The sequence below is a fragment of the Cajanus cajan genome, chromosome 6, assembly GCF_000230855.2.
Source record: "Cajanus cajan strain Asha chromosome 6, NIPB_CcT2T_4, whole genome shotgun sequence".
NCBI lineage: Eukaryota > Viridiplantae > Streptophyta > Magnoliopsida > Fabales > Fabaceae > Cajanus > Cajanus cajan.
Genome location: NC_138522.1, coordinates 4160560 through 4177357, shown reverse-complemented (window position 1 = coordinate 4177357; position 16798 = coordinate 4160560). Strand labels below are relative to the sequence as shown.

Genomic DNA, 16798 nt, shown 5'->3' with positions numbered 1-16798 from the left:
ACTTCAGTTCGGTTGTAGCAAATCCAGCACGTATGAATTTATTAGTGAATAAAAAATTAAGGATTGTTCGATGTCTAAAGAGGCAGAAAATTGAGAGATGATTCAAAATGAAAATATAGCAATATTCTTTTGATCAAGAAAATATAGCAAATTTATATTTGCATTAATTGTTGTTTAACAAATGAGGGAAAATTTGTACCCATGTCACACTATTCGTGTGACCCAAAATTATGAGATAGAACTTGTGTAGAAATTATTCATTATGGGCTGTAGACCGTGGGCTGTGATTAACTTAGAAATGTACTGTAAATTGACATAGATGGGCTAAGCAGATTCCAAATCAATGGTATGATTAGACCCAAAAAAAATTACCAGATATAATTGATATGAATTTTGTTGTTGACAATGTTATGCTTTACCTTTGAATAGATACCTTTCTTCCTCGGGTATAGTTAATAATTGGGTAAAATACTATTTGAAAGTGCATATTGATGATATTTTAGTCCACAAAAGTAAAGGCATTCTACATAAGTCTCCGAAAATTTTAATTGTTTTATTTAAGTCTCTAAAAGTAAATTATCATTTTAGTTCTGAATTATGTATTAATATTATTGCTTAAGTCATATATATTTTTTTAATTTTAAATTAAAATAAACAATATTTTACGCTTTCAAAGAGTCTTTTTTGGTTTTTTATACTTTCAAGAATTAAAATGTAAATGACATACACTTTCAGGCACACCAATGATATTTTACCCATAATACTTTGATGTTGCAGATATATAGGAGACAAAGAACAAGTTCTTGTGAAATAGCTTGTTACAAGCATTAAGCAAATGCATAATCAAGGTTATATGCATCTGCTAAGATAACCTGACCAGCTATAGAGCTCCTATATGTAATTAAATCCGGGTACAAAGATTGAAATATATGAAGAAATTAAATTGGCAAACAAGGATTTAAACAATTTTAATTAGCTATCTTGGATAGGAACTAATGGCATTTGTCCCCCATATATTTCTGGGAGTTGACTCTCATCTATCTCTTCCAGCAGTGTTGATTTGAGCTTTTTGTTTTCCACGAATACTATCTGCACAGAAGAGCAACATTCAAAATATGCTCCTACAGCATCTCTCATACAAATGTAATATGCATTATAAATTTGAAGTGTCACCTTTCTCTTGGTATTGTCGTCAATGAAAGGGTAAACAATTTTCCAAACTTTCATAAACATATAAGGTGCGTGTACAATAAACAACTTCCCCAATCTTTCGGGGTAACAATCCTGCAATCAGAAAAAAGGGTCATGAAATCATTCAAGTTTCCGATTAAACAGCAAAAAAAACACTTATGCACAAGATCTATGGAGAGAAATGGTTAATGAATGAAAGGAGACCTGTACCTGCAAAATGGATAGAGAATTAAGGTATCCACGAAGGTCACTGTTTGCATATCCCCATCCCTTAACGTCTGCAATGGCAAGAAACTTTTCTTGCCCCGGTGGCATTCTGTCATGTTAAATGGGTATATTAACAATCTTTATAATCTTCTATAACTAAATTCACACTTCTAAGTGTAGGTTATGTATCATATTTCAACTTTTAAATTTCACGTCTATGGTCAAATATGCAACGGCATATATATATATATATATATCCCAGACTCAGTTGGAAGGATAAATTAATTAACTTTTATTCTCAAAGTGATAAATTATTTTTTTCTTCATGTTGTGTCTTAAAATTCAGAAGTGTGTATTGGAATTCTCAAAAGCACGTTCCCAACAATTATCCAAACATAGCCTTCGATCTTAAAAGTGACATCAGTGGTAATTGGTAAATTTGGGTCTTTACAAAAAAAAAAAACTTTATTAAATCAATTGAAGTTAATCCGTGAATTTGATAACTATTAAGTCAATATAATTTCTAATATTCCAGATCAAATTGAATTAAAATTACCAAAATTAATAATTCAATTTATTTCTGCGCAATTTGAATGGACCTAATTGGATAAAAAATAAATAAAATTAGATTTTCTCCATAAACTAAAATTGAATTTTGCATAAGTTAATTTAGAAAAACTTTCATATTAATTTCTCTAGAAACTTATTTTTAATTTATGCAGAAACTTGTTTTATTTTTTCCTATAAGTATTGTTTGGGGGAAAAAAATCATTCAAACAAATTCAATGACTAAAATTGACCGGAAATATCATCTGGATGGACTAAATTAGTGTTTAACTTCCATATTTTATTAGAGAGTAAAAACATGTGTGTATGAATTAATATAGGAAAAGGGGTTTTACCTTGAACATAGCTTCTCAAGAGCAAAGACTACATACCCTGCATACAGAAAAAGTACTTGTCTGTGACTGAGAGTCGAAATTGGTAACATATTATTCTGTGATTAGAGGACTTGAAATGAAAGGCTATAGGAATTGAATTGTAATGGCATCTCATACGTTTGAATCCCTCTGGACCATTTTTGCTTTGAAAATGTTTCGCAGCAAAGGCAATAGCTATAGGTCGACCCTTCTTGTCGACCCCTTGCACGAACATCTTGTCATGTGCAATATCTTCGGCAATCTCTGAGGGGGATATATAACCATTTGGAACAAATGAACGTTTCCATTTCAAGTACTTGAGGAACATTGCCGAGGCCTTCTCCACATCCAAATCACGAGCACGCAAGAATCTTCTAATCATCAAATCATCTACTTCCTGCCCACCAAGGCTCAACCAAATTAAATTCCAACTACTTGCTGCCTAATCCTTACTGAACAAAAAACCTGGGTATCATGAATTTTGCCTTCTAATATTCACAACAGCTTTAGGTTTTCTTAAAAGCAAAAATTAAAAAGGAAAATAGTCAATTTTTGTTTTTGGACATTTGAAAACACGAATTTGAATTTAACTGAATCCTATAAAATCATCTATGTAGGATAAATACTAAGGATTTACTCACTTATATGCACTAATTTATCTATTATAAATTATAATTAGTCGATGTGAATCTTTAACACAATATTTCTAGTCGAAGACTGTTGATCACAATTTGCAAACGGGACATTGTATTGTAGGTAGTTCCATGATGGCTACAAAAGTTCAACACAATCATTAGTGTTTTCTAATAGTTGCGGGACATTGTATTGCAGGTAGTTCCATAATGATTACATAATTCCAACAACGATCATTAGAATGTTTTCTGGTAATTGCTTCCTGCATTTAGCTTACTATATCCTACACCCATTTTATGTTTGTTCTAGAACATCCATTCTAGAACAATAATAATGGGTGCAAAATATGAATTCTAGATGTAGAAAACAATAATTTATATTTTGATTAAATCATAAGAACGTAGAGTTGGGCCTAACTAAATTCTATAAAAAATATTAAAAAAAAATTACCCCTCACTTATATATAATATTTTAGTCATATGACTATTAAAGATGAGATGATTCCATATTGTGCTTAGCCAAGAGAAGAAATATGAAGGTGACAATAGTTTTGTCCATAGGGCAATTGATCTAAGAGTGCTATTACTTATTATGTCTTTGGATTTGATTTTAACCGTTGAGAGAAAAATGGAGGTATAGTTTTAAAAAGAGAAAAAGGGCAGAAAGGAATGAGAGTTAGTTTAGTTGTAGGATGATGTGAAGTGGGTACCTTAGAAGAGGGATCTCTGGCTTCAACGAAGGCTCTCATGAGACGAATTTTGGAGAGTTCAGCGTCGGTGCTGTCTTTGAGTTGGGAATTAGGCTCAGGCTCACCCTCCATTCCCTTCAATCTCCAATTTTATCTTCTTCTTGCTATGCCTATTATGCTCACACACCTTTCTCACTGCCTGCTACTGCTACTGCTACAACCAACATTTAATTTTCTCTTATTAAATGCTCACACCCTTCTCGTGGCTAGTATTGGACTCGAGTAGTTCGCAGTTCAACCACTCAAATCCAAGTCAATTTGCGCTGTCCTTTGAATCCTTTCCTTATTTTATATAGATATAGAGAGACAGAGAGAGGAGAGTTGAGTAATCCATTTATTACATGATTAAGTGTATTTAAATTTATTTTATTTCATAATTTATATTTTACGTTAAATTTTAATTATTTAATATTTAATATATATATTAAGTTTGTAAAATTTTAAAAAATTTAAAAATTATTTAATATTTTACTTTATTAATTTATATTTATAAATGATTATAAAAATATTTTATGTTGATTTAAATTAATAAAATAAAATATTAGATAATTTTTAAATTTTTTTAAAAAAATTAAACTTAAATTATGTATTAAAAGTTTAAATTCAACAGTTAAATTATTAAATTTTGATATAAAATTATTTTTCTTTCTTTATATATATATATATATATATATATATATATTCATATATTACCTCAAAGTTAACAATTAGTCTATTTTTGTAAAGTGTAACTTACACATACTTTTTATTTTATACAACTTTAATCATGTATCTAATTTTGAAATTACTATTTCTTTTTCCATTATTTTTTAAAAATTTATCCTTATAATTATATTTATTTAAAAGTAAAGCATATTATTTTGATGCTTGTTATACATATGGATGACAACCGACGGGATGAGGCAAAGGTTAATAGTAGTCCCCACCCACCTCGTTTAGTGTTAGTGTTCGAATTCATTTAGTAAGTATTTATGAGTTTTATTTTATACATTAGTAGGTATTTACAGGTTCGTGAATATTTGTTAAAATGTAAAAATTTAAATAAAAAATAAGAAATAAAATAAAGCTAAAAATAAATAATGTTATTATATATATTTATATTAAGAAATAATTTTATAACACGTATATTTAATGTAAAAATAAATTTATCCAAATTAATTATTATATTATTATTATTATCTTTTTTTTAGGGGAATTATTATTATTATCTATGACATATAATAAAGAGAATTGAATAAATTACAAAATCATAATAAAGAGTCATTAAATAAATTGTAGGATCCATTAACTTTTGTGTTTTCTAATCAATTTCAATCAATTAGAAAAACACACACACATATATATATATATATATATATATATATATATATATATATATATATATATATATATATATATATATATATATATACTTGTTTGATTATTAAGCAGATACAATATTTTATGCATAGATATTTGTGATTATGAGTTTTTTTTTCATCCTTAGTTATATTTTTAGACTCTTTATTATTATTTACAACTATGCAGACATGTATTTATTTAACTCTTCATTTAACACACAATTTAATGTCACAACTATTCGTTAAATAACTATTTTTTAATTTTAAAAATATTCATCAAACTTTAAATCTCTAAAATTAATTTAATTTTTAATACTTTAATTAAAATATCTATAAAATAATTATATATTAATATATGAACTTTGTAGTCGCACATATACGAGTATGAATATTTTTTAAATTTTTTATTATATTTTATTTTATAATAATATATAAAATATTATAAATTATTAGTAAAATAAATATTTAAAATATCATAAATATATTTTGTAACATCCCAATTTTTTAAAAAATTATTAAAAATATGTTTTAATTAATCAAATGAGCTTTATAAAAAATGTAGATACTTTAAAAATAATTATGAGTGTTTTTATTAATAAAAAAATATTTGTGAAGTTATTTTGTTATAGAAGGTTTAAAGAAAATATATGTTTTAATTAATTATGTAACTAAATGTATTTTGAAAAATATGTGTTTATATTATAGTTGTTCTATATATTTTATTTTACTTACAATTGGTTTGGCAAAAATATATTTATTTATATATTATTTATTAATAAATTTTAATATTTTAAGGGAAGGGAAACACAACCATGGTTTAATTGTGTTATTAGAGGGTTAAATGCAGGTTAGGAGTTCTATGAAGGGGTTATGTAAATTTTATTTTCATGCTTCTCATTTCTCTTTATGTTTTCGTGCCAAAGATTGTTGAAGATTTGCATTTTATTCATCAAGATGAGGGAGTGAATAGTCTCGCTTTGAGTGTGGAATAACTTTTGGATAGTGAGATTAACACTCAATTTCTTATATGTTCTTGTATGTCGTGAGGGAGGAATCTCAATTTTGTTTTGTAATCTATGAATTTGTATTTTGTACTCTTCTTTTATGTGTTATATATGATGTTTGAATTATATGTATAGTTAATTTTATGTAATTTAAATTGTTTGAGAATCTGTGAGCACCTGTATTTTTTGTAAGAAATCCTTAATTTATAAAACAAAGTGAAGATTGATGTTAATTACATGAATATGTGAAATTGATGATGAATTTGAGTAATTGATGGTATAATATAGCAATATTAAGCTTTAATCGTGATTTTTACCTATTGGCTTGAAATTTTAGGGTTTTGGGTTCATATTGTGCAATTTTTGCACAATCTATAGGTTCCTCATGAATTGGTATCACACTGAGCATCAAATAAGTCATGTTGAGCGCCATTTGATGTTGTTCTTGTGTATTTTCGTGCAGGGCGTGACCTCAGCCACGCCAAAAGTAGGTGTTTGTAGAGAGGGTATTGTCTTCTTTGTACTAGGCATGAAAAATGTCGTGGCGAGCATGATAATGCCAGAATCAGGTTTTGTGGTCTTCATAAGAATTGTAGACCTAGCTGATAACTTTTATAGTGCCATTGGAATCACTTAAAAAGAAGGTGTATAACTTAAGTTATAATCAAATTAGTGAATAAAAGTTAAACTGTCAAATTTAGGCTTAACTAATCAATTTTGATCAATTTGGTTTGGATCAAATTTACAAATATTTTTTTCCTACAATCCAAACAAAGCCAAACTGGGCAACATCATGTTGATTTTATTTTAATCGATGGACATGATCCACATAATGTGCCAAAGTTAATAATCAAGGATTAATCTGTACAGGTTAAACATGGCTTTCGCTAGTCAAACATTATTTTAACATATACGAGAATCGAACCTGAGAGCACCAATTATTTCGGAACATATCTTACAATCATTGAGTTAAGATACTTGATTAAAAATAGGTTGATTTAGTTTAGATTAATCAAATTTCTTTAAAAAAATATTTGGTACATTTCTATTTTTTTAAACCTAAAAAAATTATTCATCCCAATATTTAAATATAAATCTAATATTAAAATAATGTAAATAACATCAAGTGTAAATAAAAATTAATATAAGGAGTATAAAATTAAAATAGCACAACATAGTCAAATAATGGATAATGGGCGAAAGGGTGTTGGAGAATGAGGGAAAGGGAAAGAGGTGTGATGTGTGATGGGTACAGAGAATGTGGTAAGTGTGTAACATAATGAGAAGTATAACTTGTGTTAGTGCGGTGCTAGGTATGGTAGGTGAGTGACAAAGTGTTGAGTTAATGTGCTACAAATTAATAATGAGAAGTATAACTTGTGTTAATGTGCTTACCAGATCATTGTATTTATATAATACGAATCCATGATCTAAATCAATTAAGGTTAAATTTAATTTGATAAAAAAAATTAAATTAATTTAATTGGTTTAGTTTGAATTGATAGTTTTATGAATTACCCAAACCAAAAATATTACTAACCACAAACTAGAATAAATTTTTTTTATATTATTAAAATTTATAATAAATAAATATTTTAAACTTATGACAATTATATTGTTATATATATTTTTTAATTATTTATATTTTAAAAAATATATAAATGAAAATTCAATTTTAATATATATATATATATAATTATTTCTTGAAACACTTTTTTTGTCAAAAATAATGATTATAAATATTTTATTATACTTAACTTTTAAAATATAATTTTTATAATTAAGAGTTGAACTTTTTTTTATTGACCAACCTATTTAAAAGTAAAATGGTACATTCAATCACAACTTTAGGTCTAGGTCACCTAGGTCGCGAACTGATTAAATATATATTTTTATTCTTAAAGAAGTGCAGATATATGTTTCCTTTTGTTTGGTTAAAGAAAAGGTAAAATTAAAGAGAGAGAGAGAGGGAGGGAGGGAGAGAAATGATTTATAAAATAATAATTTTTTTATATTATTTTTATCTTCTTTTAAATTCAAATTTTTAAACCACTAAAGTTAGCTTAGTGGTTGGGATAGTTAGAAGCAGCAAAACCTAGATTCAATCCTCATTGGAACTTTGTAATCTTTCATATCTTTACAAAAAAAAAACAAATTTTAAATGCTTTTCTTTTTCTCCACTCTCAATCATGATACCAAACAAACTAGTGAAGATACACAAATGAAATGATCAATTGCACCTTATTCATTTTCTGATAAACCAAATAAGGACTATCATTCCAGACTTACCAGACAACCCTAATATAATTTGGATGATAAGCCCAAGCAACAAGGACCCTACATGTAACGACCCGACAGGTCCTACACACACCACTGAACACCGGAAACACTAGGCAGAAAGAACAAGTATATAAATATAGGTTCTAGAATATAATTATATACAAAGTCCTACTCCGACTAGGGTTAGAGTGCCAAAACAACAATACCAAACAAGATACAACGCCAATCGCTACACCTAGTAGCCACTACAACAAAACACCAATCGAACATAGCCAGCTCCGCCTACCAGCTGCCTACTCATCACGAACCAAACACCTATTCCTGTTCTGCTCCCGTACATAGTACGATCATAGCAGTCCAACCACAAGAAAACAGAAATGGGTAAGCTAGTATAGAAAGAAACAACGTATAACAAAATTCAAGTAATTCAACCGCCAATATGACAACATTCTACTATCCATCAATTTATACAACCAACCAGCAATTGGATATAAATGCGTCGTGACGCATATCACCTCGGAGATCTCCAACAACAACTCAGCCGCTTTGGCCTACAACAACTCAGCCATTAAGGCCTACAACAACTCAGCCATTAGGCCTACAACAATCCATATCAACATTCAATACAACCCAACTTTTGCTACTCAACATATCAACTTGCAACACAACACAACTGGACAACTCAACATCAACTTTCAACACAACTCAACTGGACAACTCAACACAAATATACAACACAACATCAATCAACCAACATCATCCATTAGTCATCACATTATATTCATCTATTTCAACTCAACTAAGTATAAAACAACATCAACCAACGTATAAAGATTTCTCATCTCCGCGCCCGGCGCACTCATGGTTACGCCCAGCGCGGTACAACCAGAGAGCACCAAGGGGCCAGCACGCCCAGCGCAAGCATGCTCGCGCTCAGCAGGACTCAACCAGAGAGCACAAGGCTCTCCCGCCCAGCGCAGGCCAGGCAGAGACTTCAAGGAGTCTCCCACGCTCGGCGTACCTAACCCAGTGCTCAGCGCGGGGTAGGCAGAGACCACCCCTTGGTCTCGCGCCCAGCGCAATTCAAAATTGCGCCTAGCGCCCACGAGGCTGAGACTCCCAAGGAGTCTCACGCCCAGCGCGACAAGGGCCGCGCTTAGCGCAGCCTCTAGAGCCCAACAACAAGTTACAATGGGTATCGCGCTTAGCGCAGTCCAAGTCGCGCCCAGCGAGGGCCAACCAGAGACTCACATTCTCAAGCGCGCCCAGCGCACTCATCAAGGCGCTCAGCGAGCTTGACTAAATGAGGTCCCCTGGCGGTCACGCGCTCAGCGGGATGAACAACGCTCAACGCGAAGCTCATCTGCAACCCTACCCAGTTCAAAAATTTCCCCAAACACCTGTAAAAATCACTTTCAAGTACATGCAATCCAGCCAAAGTATCACATTTCCATCCAAGAGTTCGAAAATGACATGTTTTTTATACATGCATCCACAAATCAAATAAAAACCAAGAATTTTCTCAAAACCCCAAAGTCCTCAAAACTCAATATTTCCCCAAATCAGCCAAGAATCCGACAATCTTTAACAACCCAATGAGTTCTCAAACCCATTTCAACCAAAACGCAGCCAGAAAACTAACTTCCCTTACCTCGGGTGAAGAATTCGAGCTTCCGGGAAGAGAAACGGAACGAAGAGGAAGAGAGTTGGAGAAGAAGATGAAGGAAGAGGCTCCGCACAGCACGGTTCAACAAGAATTTCAACCTTCAATCAAAACCTTCAGCCACCAAAACCACCAGTTCAAATGAGAGAAAGGAGAAGCGAGAGTAGTGAAGTATGAAAGTGGAAGTTTAGAGAGAAAGTGAGTTGGAGAAAAAGTCCGTACGAGGGGGGGTCTCACACTACAAAACCTATTAGTAACCATCGATGCATTCCCTCCAAGAGTAAGAACTATAAGACAATGGTCTAAATAAGTTTTATAGATTAATAGCATAGACACAAGAAAAGATGCTCCTCAAAAAATAATCAACAAGTATTCTATCAAGCTTTTTTAGCTATACTTGCACCACCAATATTCTTTCCAAACTAAGTAAATTTATTCCCTACAACTCCAATTTCAAGCATGCCACAATCATCACAACCAAAAAAAAAAAATAGTTTGAGCTAGGTAAAAGTTACCCCTTCTTATTTGAAAAGGGAGCAAAATCTCGTTGAAGTCACCAAACATCATTCATAGGCCTACATTGTGGCTTTTAAGATGTCACAAATGATGCCACGAATGTTGTCTCGAGAGAGGAACTAGTCTAACATACAACATAAAACAAATCCAACATGATGAACCTGCTAAAACTTTAAAAGTGATAATCCGAGTATTTGTATCAACCAATGAGACCTAAAATCCCTTTGATGATAGATTTAGATCCAAATACCAGCATTATGTCTAGCCAATTTTTGAGGTGAAAAAATCTCATAACAAACCTCAAACATTTTTGTCCGCACATTTTTTTTAATAAAATATCATTTTGATTATTGATTTTGTAGGATATTGTCATAGTAGTCTCTAAAAAACTAAGAAAAAAAATGTCAAAACAATCCTTAACTTTTATTTTTGGTATTGATTTTGGTCTCTATCATTACCCAAATGTTAAGTTGTTAGTTAACTTCTGAATTGACACGTTATGTGTCACATTGGTAGCCACATGGTGTCGTGTATTGACTTTTATGGATGAACAATACATAACATGTCATCGGGAACTAAAATGACAATGAAGTAATTGACAAAATGACATGAAAGAACTATCCAAATAAAATCATTTAAGTCTCTAACATATACAACTTATTATCATTTTACTCCTTAATTTTTTTTAAATTGCAAGGAGCAAAATTTGAATTCAATCTCCTTTAGTAGTTAAAACAACTTTAATCACTAAATCACTATGTTCATTTAATTAATAACTTACAAATTTTATTTATATATAATATCTTGAACCTTTGTACTCCTTTTATATATGATAACTTACATTTAAAGAAATCATCTTTAAATTAACATGAAATAATCACAATATAAATAGAGCAAAAGTATTTTCATTTTAGTTTATTACTCTAATGTCTTCAACAATCTCATATTTTTTTTTGAGGGGTTCAACAATCTCATATTAAAAGTTAAAAAAGTGGAATTTTATTTTTATTTCCAATTTTTATTGATAATTATTGGTATTTTATTTCATGAACAATAATGTTTCAATTGCGAAATAAATGATAAGAAAATATTTATTTGATTTTTTAATTTTTTTACAATGTTAAAAAATAAGACGATATATATTGGAATCGTAAAGAATAAAAATTTATAATATTTGGAAAGTATATTTAGTAATTAATTAGTGTTTATGACTATTAATATTTTGTGATTGTTTATTATAGTATTTACACTGTTAAATAATGAAATATGATTATTTTAAATTGAATTAACAATAGGAGTAAGTTAGATAATGAAATAAATATAATATATTAACAGGAATTTTTAATAGAATTATTCTATTTTAATAACTAATTTTTTTTACATCAAATTTCAATGATTTGTCTATTAAATTAAATTTTTTTAATACATAGATTAAGGTTACATTTTTTAAAAAAATTATATATTATTTAAAACTTTATTTTATTAATTTAAATTAATGGATAATTATATATAAAAAATTATATGTTGATTTAAATTTATATGACAAAGAATTATGTAATTATTTATTTATTTTTTAAATTTTAATATATATATATACATATATATATTAAGAAATTTTAATTTAATGGTTAAATTATTAAAATTAGAATAAAACATAAGTTATTAATTGAAATAAGATTATTAAAATTTATTTTTAGAATAAATAAATCTCTCCTCTTTATAATAAAAAAAACATAATTAAAAGAGTAAAATAAGTGTTTTTGTAACGTTATCCAAGCTTTCATAAACCAAATTAATAAGTAAATTAGATTAGTTTTATTGACTTAAAATTCTATTTGAGTGTTATAATAATTTTTACAATTAATTCATTTAATGTTTTAATTAAATTATATTATTGTAATGAATAATTTATTTTATTATACATCTTAAAAAGATATTATTACTAATTTAACACTGATTTAATTATAATTTTATTAATAAACTATAAATTAATATTTTATGAATTAAATAATTTATCTTTATCCAACTTAACTTTTGAGTAAATTACCAATTTATATATAAGATATCATATATATATATATAGTTATCTTGGCTATATAAAATAATAAATATAATATGTAATATCTCGAATTTTCTACATAGTTAATTATTATTATTTTATGGAGCTTATTTTGTTAAGGGGATTTTATAGAATATTTTAGAGATTTTTTTAAAAAAATTTAAATATTTATGTGAGACCCGTAGCTCTTTATCCTTCTTCTCTTCCTTCCCCATTGACATACATTTCCCCCATTCTCTCTTCTGATTTTTCTTCTTTTCCTTGCTCTCTCAAGGTGCTGAGTAGTGGTGTTGGAAGCTAGCTGAGGCGCGAATTCTCTTCTCCCTTGTCCATTTCTTTCTTCTTCTTCTCCTTCTCTTCCTAGAGCTCGGATTTCTTCTCCTCCGAGGTAAGGGAAGCTAGTTTCGTGCTGGTTGTTTGGGAGTGAGTTAGAAACTCACTTGTTGTTTGATTTCTTCAAGATTGATGACTGTATTTGAAGAAATTTTGTTTTCGGGGTTTCGGGGAAAATGGGTGAAAATTTGGGATTTTGAGTTTCCATGGTTGCATGTGGATAAAGTTGTGATTTTTGAGCTGTTTGATGAAAATGCGGTGTTTTGAGTGGATTGCATGTACTTGAGATGCTTGTTTTTGCAGGGTTGGGATGAAATTTTTGAAGTTTGAGGGTTGCTGCTAGATGGTGCGCCGGGCGCGTGACCATTAGAGGGTTCCATTGGTCAAGCACGCCGAGCGTAAGGCTGGTTGCGCCGGGCGAGCTTGGGAATGGAGGCTCCTAGATGGCTCACACCGGGCATGGAAGAACCGCACTGGGCGTGATATCAAATAGTGACTTAGTATTTTGGGGTTCTGGCATGGCGCCAGGCGTGGTTTTATCTCGTCGGGCGTGGAGACTCCCTGGGAGTCTCTGCCAGAGGTGGCGCCGGGCGCAAATGGGTATTGTGCCGGGCGTGAGACCTTGGGGAGATCTCTACCTTACTTACATCAAGCGCAGGTTTGGCACGCTAGGCGTGGGAGACTCTTGAGAGTCTCTGCCTCCTAGCACACTAGGCGTAATTGGAATTACGCCGGGCGCGTAAGAGCCTTGGAGCTCTCTGGTTGGTCCACGCCAGGCGCAACTCTTATTGCACGTGGCGTGGATGTGTTCTTTTATAAATATGTTGATTTATGCTGATTGATGTTGTTGAGCCGTGTTGAGTTGTATGTTGTTTAAGTTGTTAATGTCATATGATGTTTAAGCTGTATTAATGTAAAGTTGAGTTGTGCCGTATGCTGTTAATGCTGCTATGATGAGCTGTGCTGAATGTTGATATAAACTGTTGTAGGCCGTAAAGCTGAGCTGTTGTAGGCCGTAGGGCTGAGCTGTTGTAGGCCATAAGACTGAGCTATTATAAGTCATAAGGCTGAGTTATTGTAGGCCGTAAGGCTGAGCTGTTGTAGGCCGTAAGGCTGAGCTGTTGTAGGCCGTAAGGCTGGGTTGTTGTAGGCCGTAAGGCTGAGCTATTGTAAGCCGTAAGGCTGAGCTGTTGTAGAAGATCTTCGAGCTGAAATGCGTGACAACGCATATGTTATGTGATGTTGATTTTGCTAAATGATGTGAGCTGTATGTGTGTAGCGTGTTGTGAAGTTGTGCTGTAGATGTATGCTGTGATGTGTTGTATGTTCATATTGTTGAACTTAATGATGTGCTGATAAGCTGTAGCTGTTTATAATTCCTATATATGCTGATTCTTTTCACTAACTTACCCTTGTCCGTTTCCATGTGGATTGGACTGCGATGATCATACTATTTATGGGAGTAGAGCAGGGATAGGTTGGAGTCCTGTAGCAGGTCTGCAACTGGCAGATAGAGATGATATTTTGATTTGTTGATTGATAGGCTACTTTGTATAGCTATTGGGTTGATATATTTTGTATATTGACTTGTTAAGCCCCAGGCTAGACCTATGTGTATATATATTTTATTTTTATATATGCATACTCTATTCTGCGTGGTGTTGTTTGTTGTGGAACGGCTACGCAGGTCGTTACAATTTATTAAAAAAAAATAATTTTTATATGAAATTCTATTTTTTTAGGCCTATAACGGGTCGTTCCCATAAGCAGAACGAGCGTTGCAAAAAGTGGAACGGGCCGTTCTAGAATAATAAAATGGCCTAAAATCCTAAGTTAGAAACGGGTCGTTCCAATTATGGTCAATGTGTGTTAAAATCAACCCCAGAATGAGCCGTTATGGTTTTGAGAATGGGCCGTTCCGACTACCCCTGATGCCTATAAATAGGAGGCTCAGGCTTGATTTCAAATCATACTATTCACTTCTGACTTCTTCTTCTTCTAAACCTTCTAAAGACCAAGGGGAATTCAGAGGAGGAGATTAGCAAGGTTCTGCTATAGTTTTGGCTCCTACTTATCGAGGTAAGGGGGGAGTGAGAAACCTCGCTTGGGGATGTGGGAATAATTGTTGGGTAGTCGGATTGACCCCCAATCCCTTGCTTGATGCATGTTTCTAGGAACATGAAAAGTATGAATGTGTTATGTTTTACTTTCTGATTACTCTGTTGTGTTCCTTGTTGGAGATGATGAATGAATATGTGATTAATTTTGAAAATAGATAAATTTTAATATGAACTAAAGTGCTCTGTGAATTCCTGTGCGAACCTTATGAGGTAATAAATGAAATTCCATGATAAGTGAAATGTTGAGTTAATGAAATAGTGAATGTATGACATGCATCATATACATATATAACTCCAGGTGTGCCGCTTAGGCTGCATACCAGTGATGTAACAAGCTATATGATGAAATAACTTATTCCAGGTGTGCCGCTTAGGCCGCATACCAGATGTACTAAGACACTTTAGGTGTACCTTAGGGTCACCAGTGATATAACCAGCTAACAAGGTGTACCTTAGGATCACCAGTGATGTAACAAGCTAACAAGGTGTACCTTAGGGTCACCAGTGATGTAACAAGCTATGTGATGAAATGACTTATTCTAGATGTGCCGCTTAGGCTGCATACCAGTGATGTAACAAGCTATGTGATGAAATGATGAGAAATGTGAAACTTCTGTATGGCGCCACATGCATGTATTTATGAGTCGAGTCCATAACATCATTGCATGATAAATGAGTGTGCATGTGATATTGATTGTGTACGTGTATTGTTTACATGTGACTTATATTTGTTGTGTGTGTGCTATCTAACCTTTATTTCTACATCTGAATTAGAGTGAGATGTTTATCACTCCCTTGTTATTCTTGTACATATTTAAATTATGTTGCAAGTGATCATCTTCATGAGGATATTGGTGATGAGACTTAAGGTTTCAGTTGGACATGGTCTGATAGGATATGTGACATCGGGGCATAATTAGGCTTAGTTTAGAATATTATTGTTTTGAAAACCTTAGTTTCTTTTCTTTTGTAATTTCTAGCGAAGATATAACGTAGATGAAGTCTATAGTTGCAGCGATTGAATCCAGAAAAGTGTATGTTGAGAATTTTAATTTTGAATGTTCTTGATGAAAGGCCAAAGCGTGTATCTTTGTTATATTTTTATTACATGATTTGGAAGTTATAAATTAATTCCTAACTAAGAGATACTACCACCTTTACTGGAATTAATCTATATTTCCTTTATTATTTTTTTTATGATTTCTTGAGTTTTGATACTTACATGTTGACTTTTTATGGTTTATGAGTTACAAATGTGAACTTTCTATCTTATGATATTTGAGACATTTGTTTTATTCATGAAAGATATTATTAACTATGAAATATTTTATTTACTCAAAAAGAAAAAAAAAATTATTGTTTACATTTATTGTGTATTAATATTGGGATAGAGGGTGTCACAAAATACTTAGTTAAATTTCACATCTTATCTTAATTTAAAATATTTTGTTATCTTGATAATTTTCATTTTGATAACTACGTCAGAACTAAACCAACATAGAGTTAGGACTTAAAAAGATGGCAAAAATTTAAAATTGACATTTTTTTACATTCACTAAAATGAGACTAAACAATATTTGTAAAAACTAAAAATATATTTAAATTATAAAATATAACGGATGGGTATACAAAAATATTAAAAAAAAGTAATCTTACTTTTAAAAATTTTTACTCTTGGAATAACTTATATTCCATTTATAAATGACAATATTAAAATATATTTCCTGTGAATACATTATAATTGAATTCTTTCTATAAATCATCTAATTATGAAAAACAATCAT

The 16798-nt window shown here is 31.0% G+C and overlaps 1 protein-coding gene across 1 annotated transcript; it reads right to left on the bottom strand.

Moving 5' to 3' along the window:
- Positions 1-729: 729 nt before the first annotated feature.
- Positions 730-3917, bottom strand: LOC109806110 (uncharacterized). Its single transcript, XM_020368475.3, has 6 exons — positions 3661-3917; positions 2457-2715; positions 2301-2337; positions 1402-1507; positions 1174-1284; positions 730-1089 (listed from the first exon to the last, which is right to left on the bottom strand). The coding sequence occupies exons 1-6, from the start codon at positions 3769-3771 to the stop codon at positions 973-975; spliced, it is 741 nt and encodes a 246-aa protein (XP_020224064.1). The 5' UTR covers positions 3772-3917; the 3' UTR covers positions 730-972.
- Between the last annotated feature and the right edge of the window lie 12881 nt (positions 3918-16798).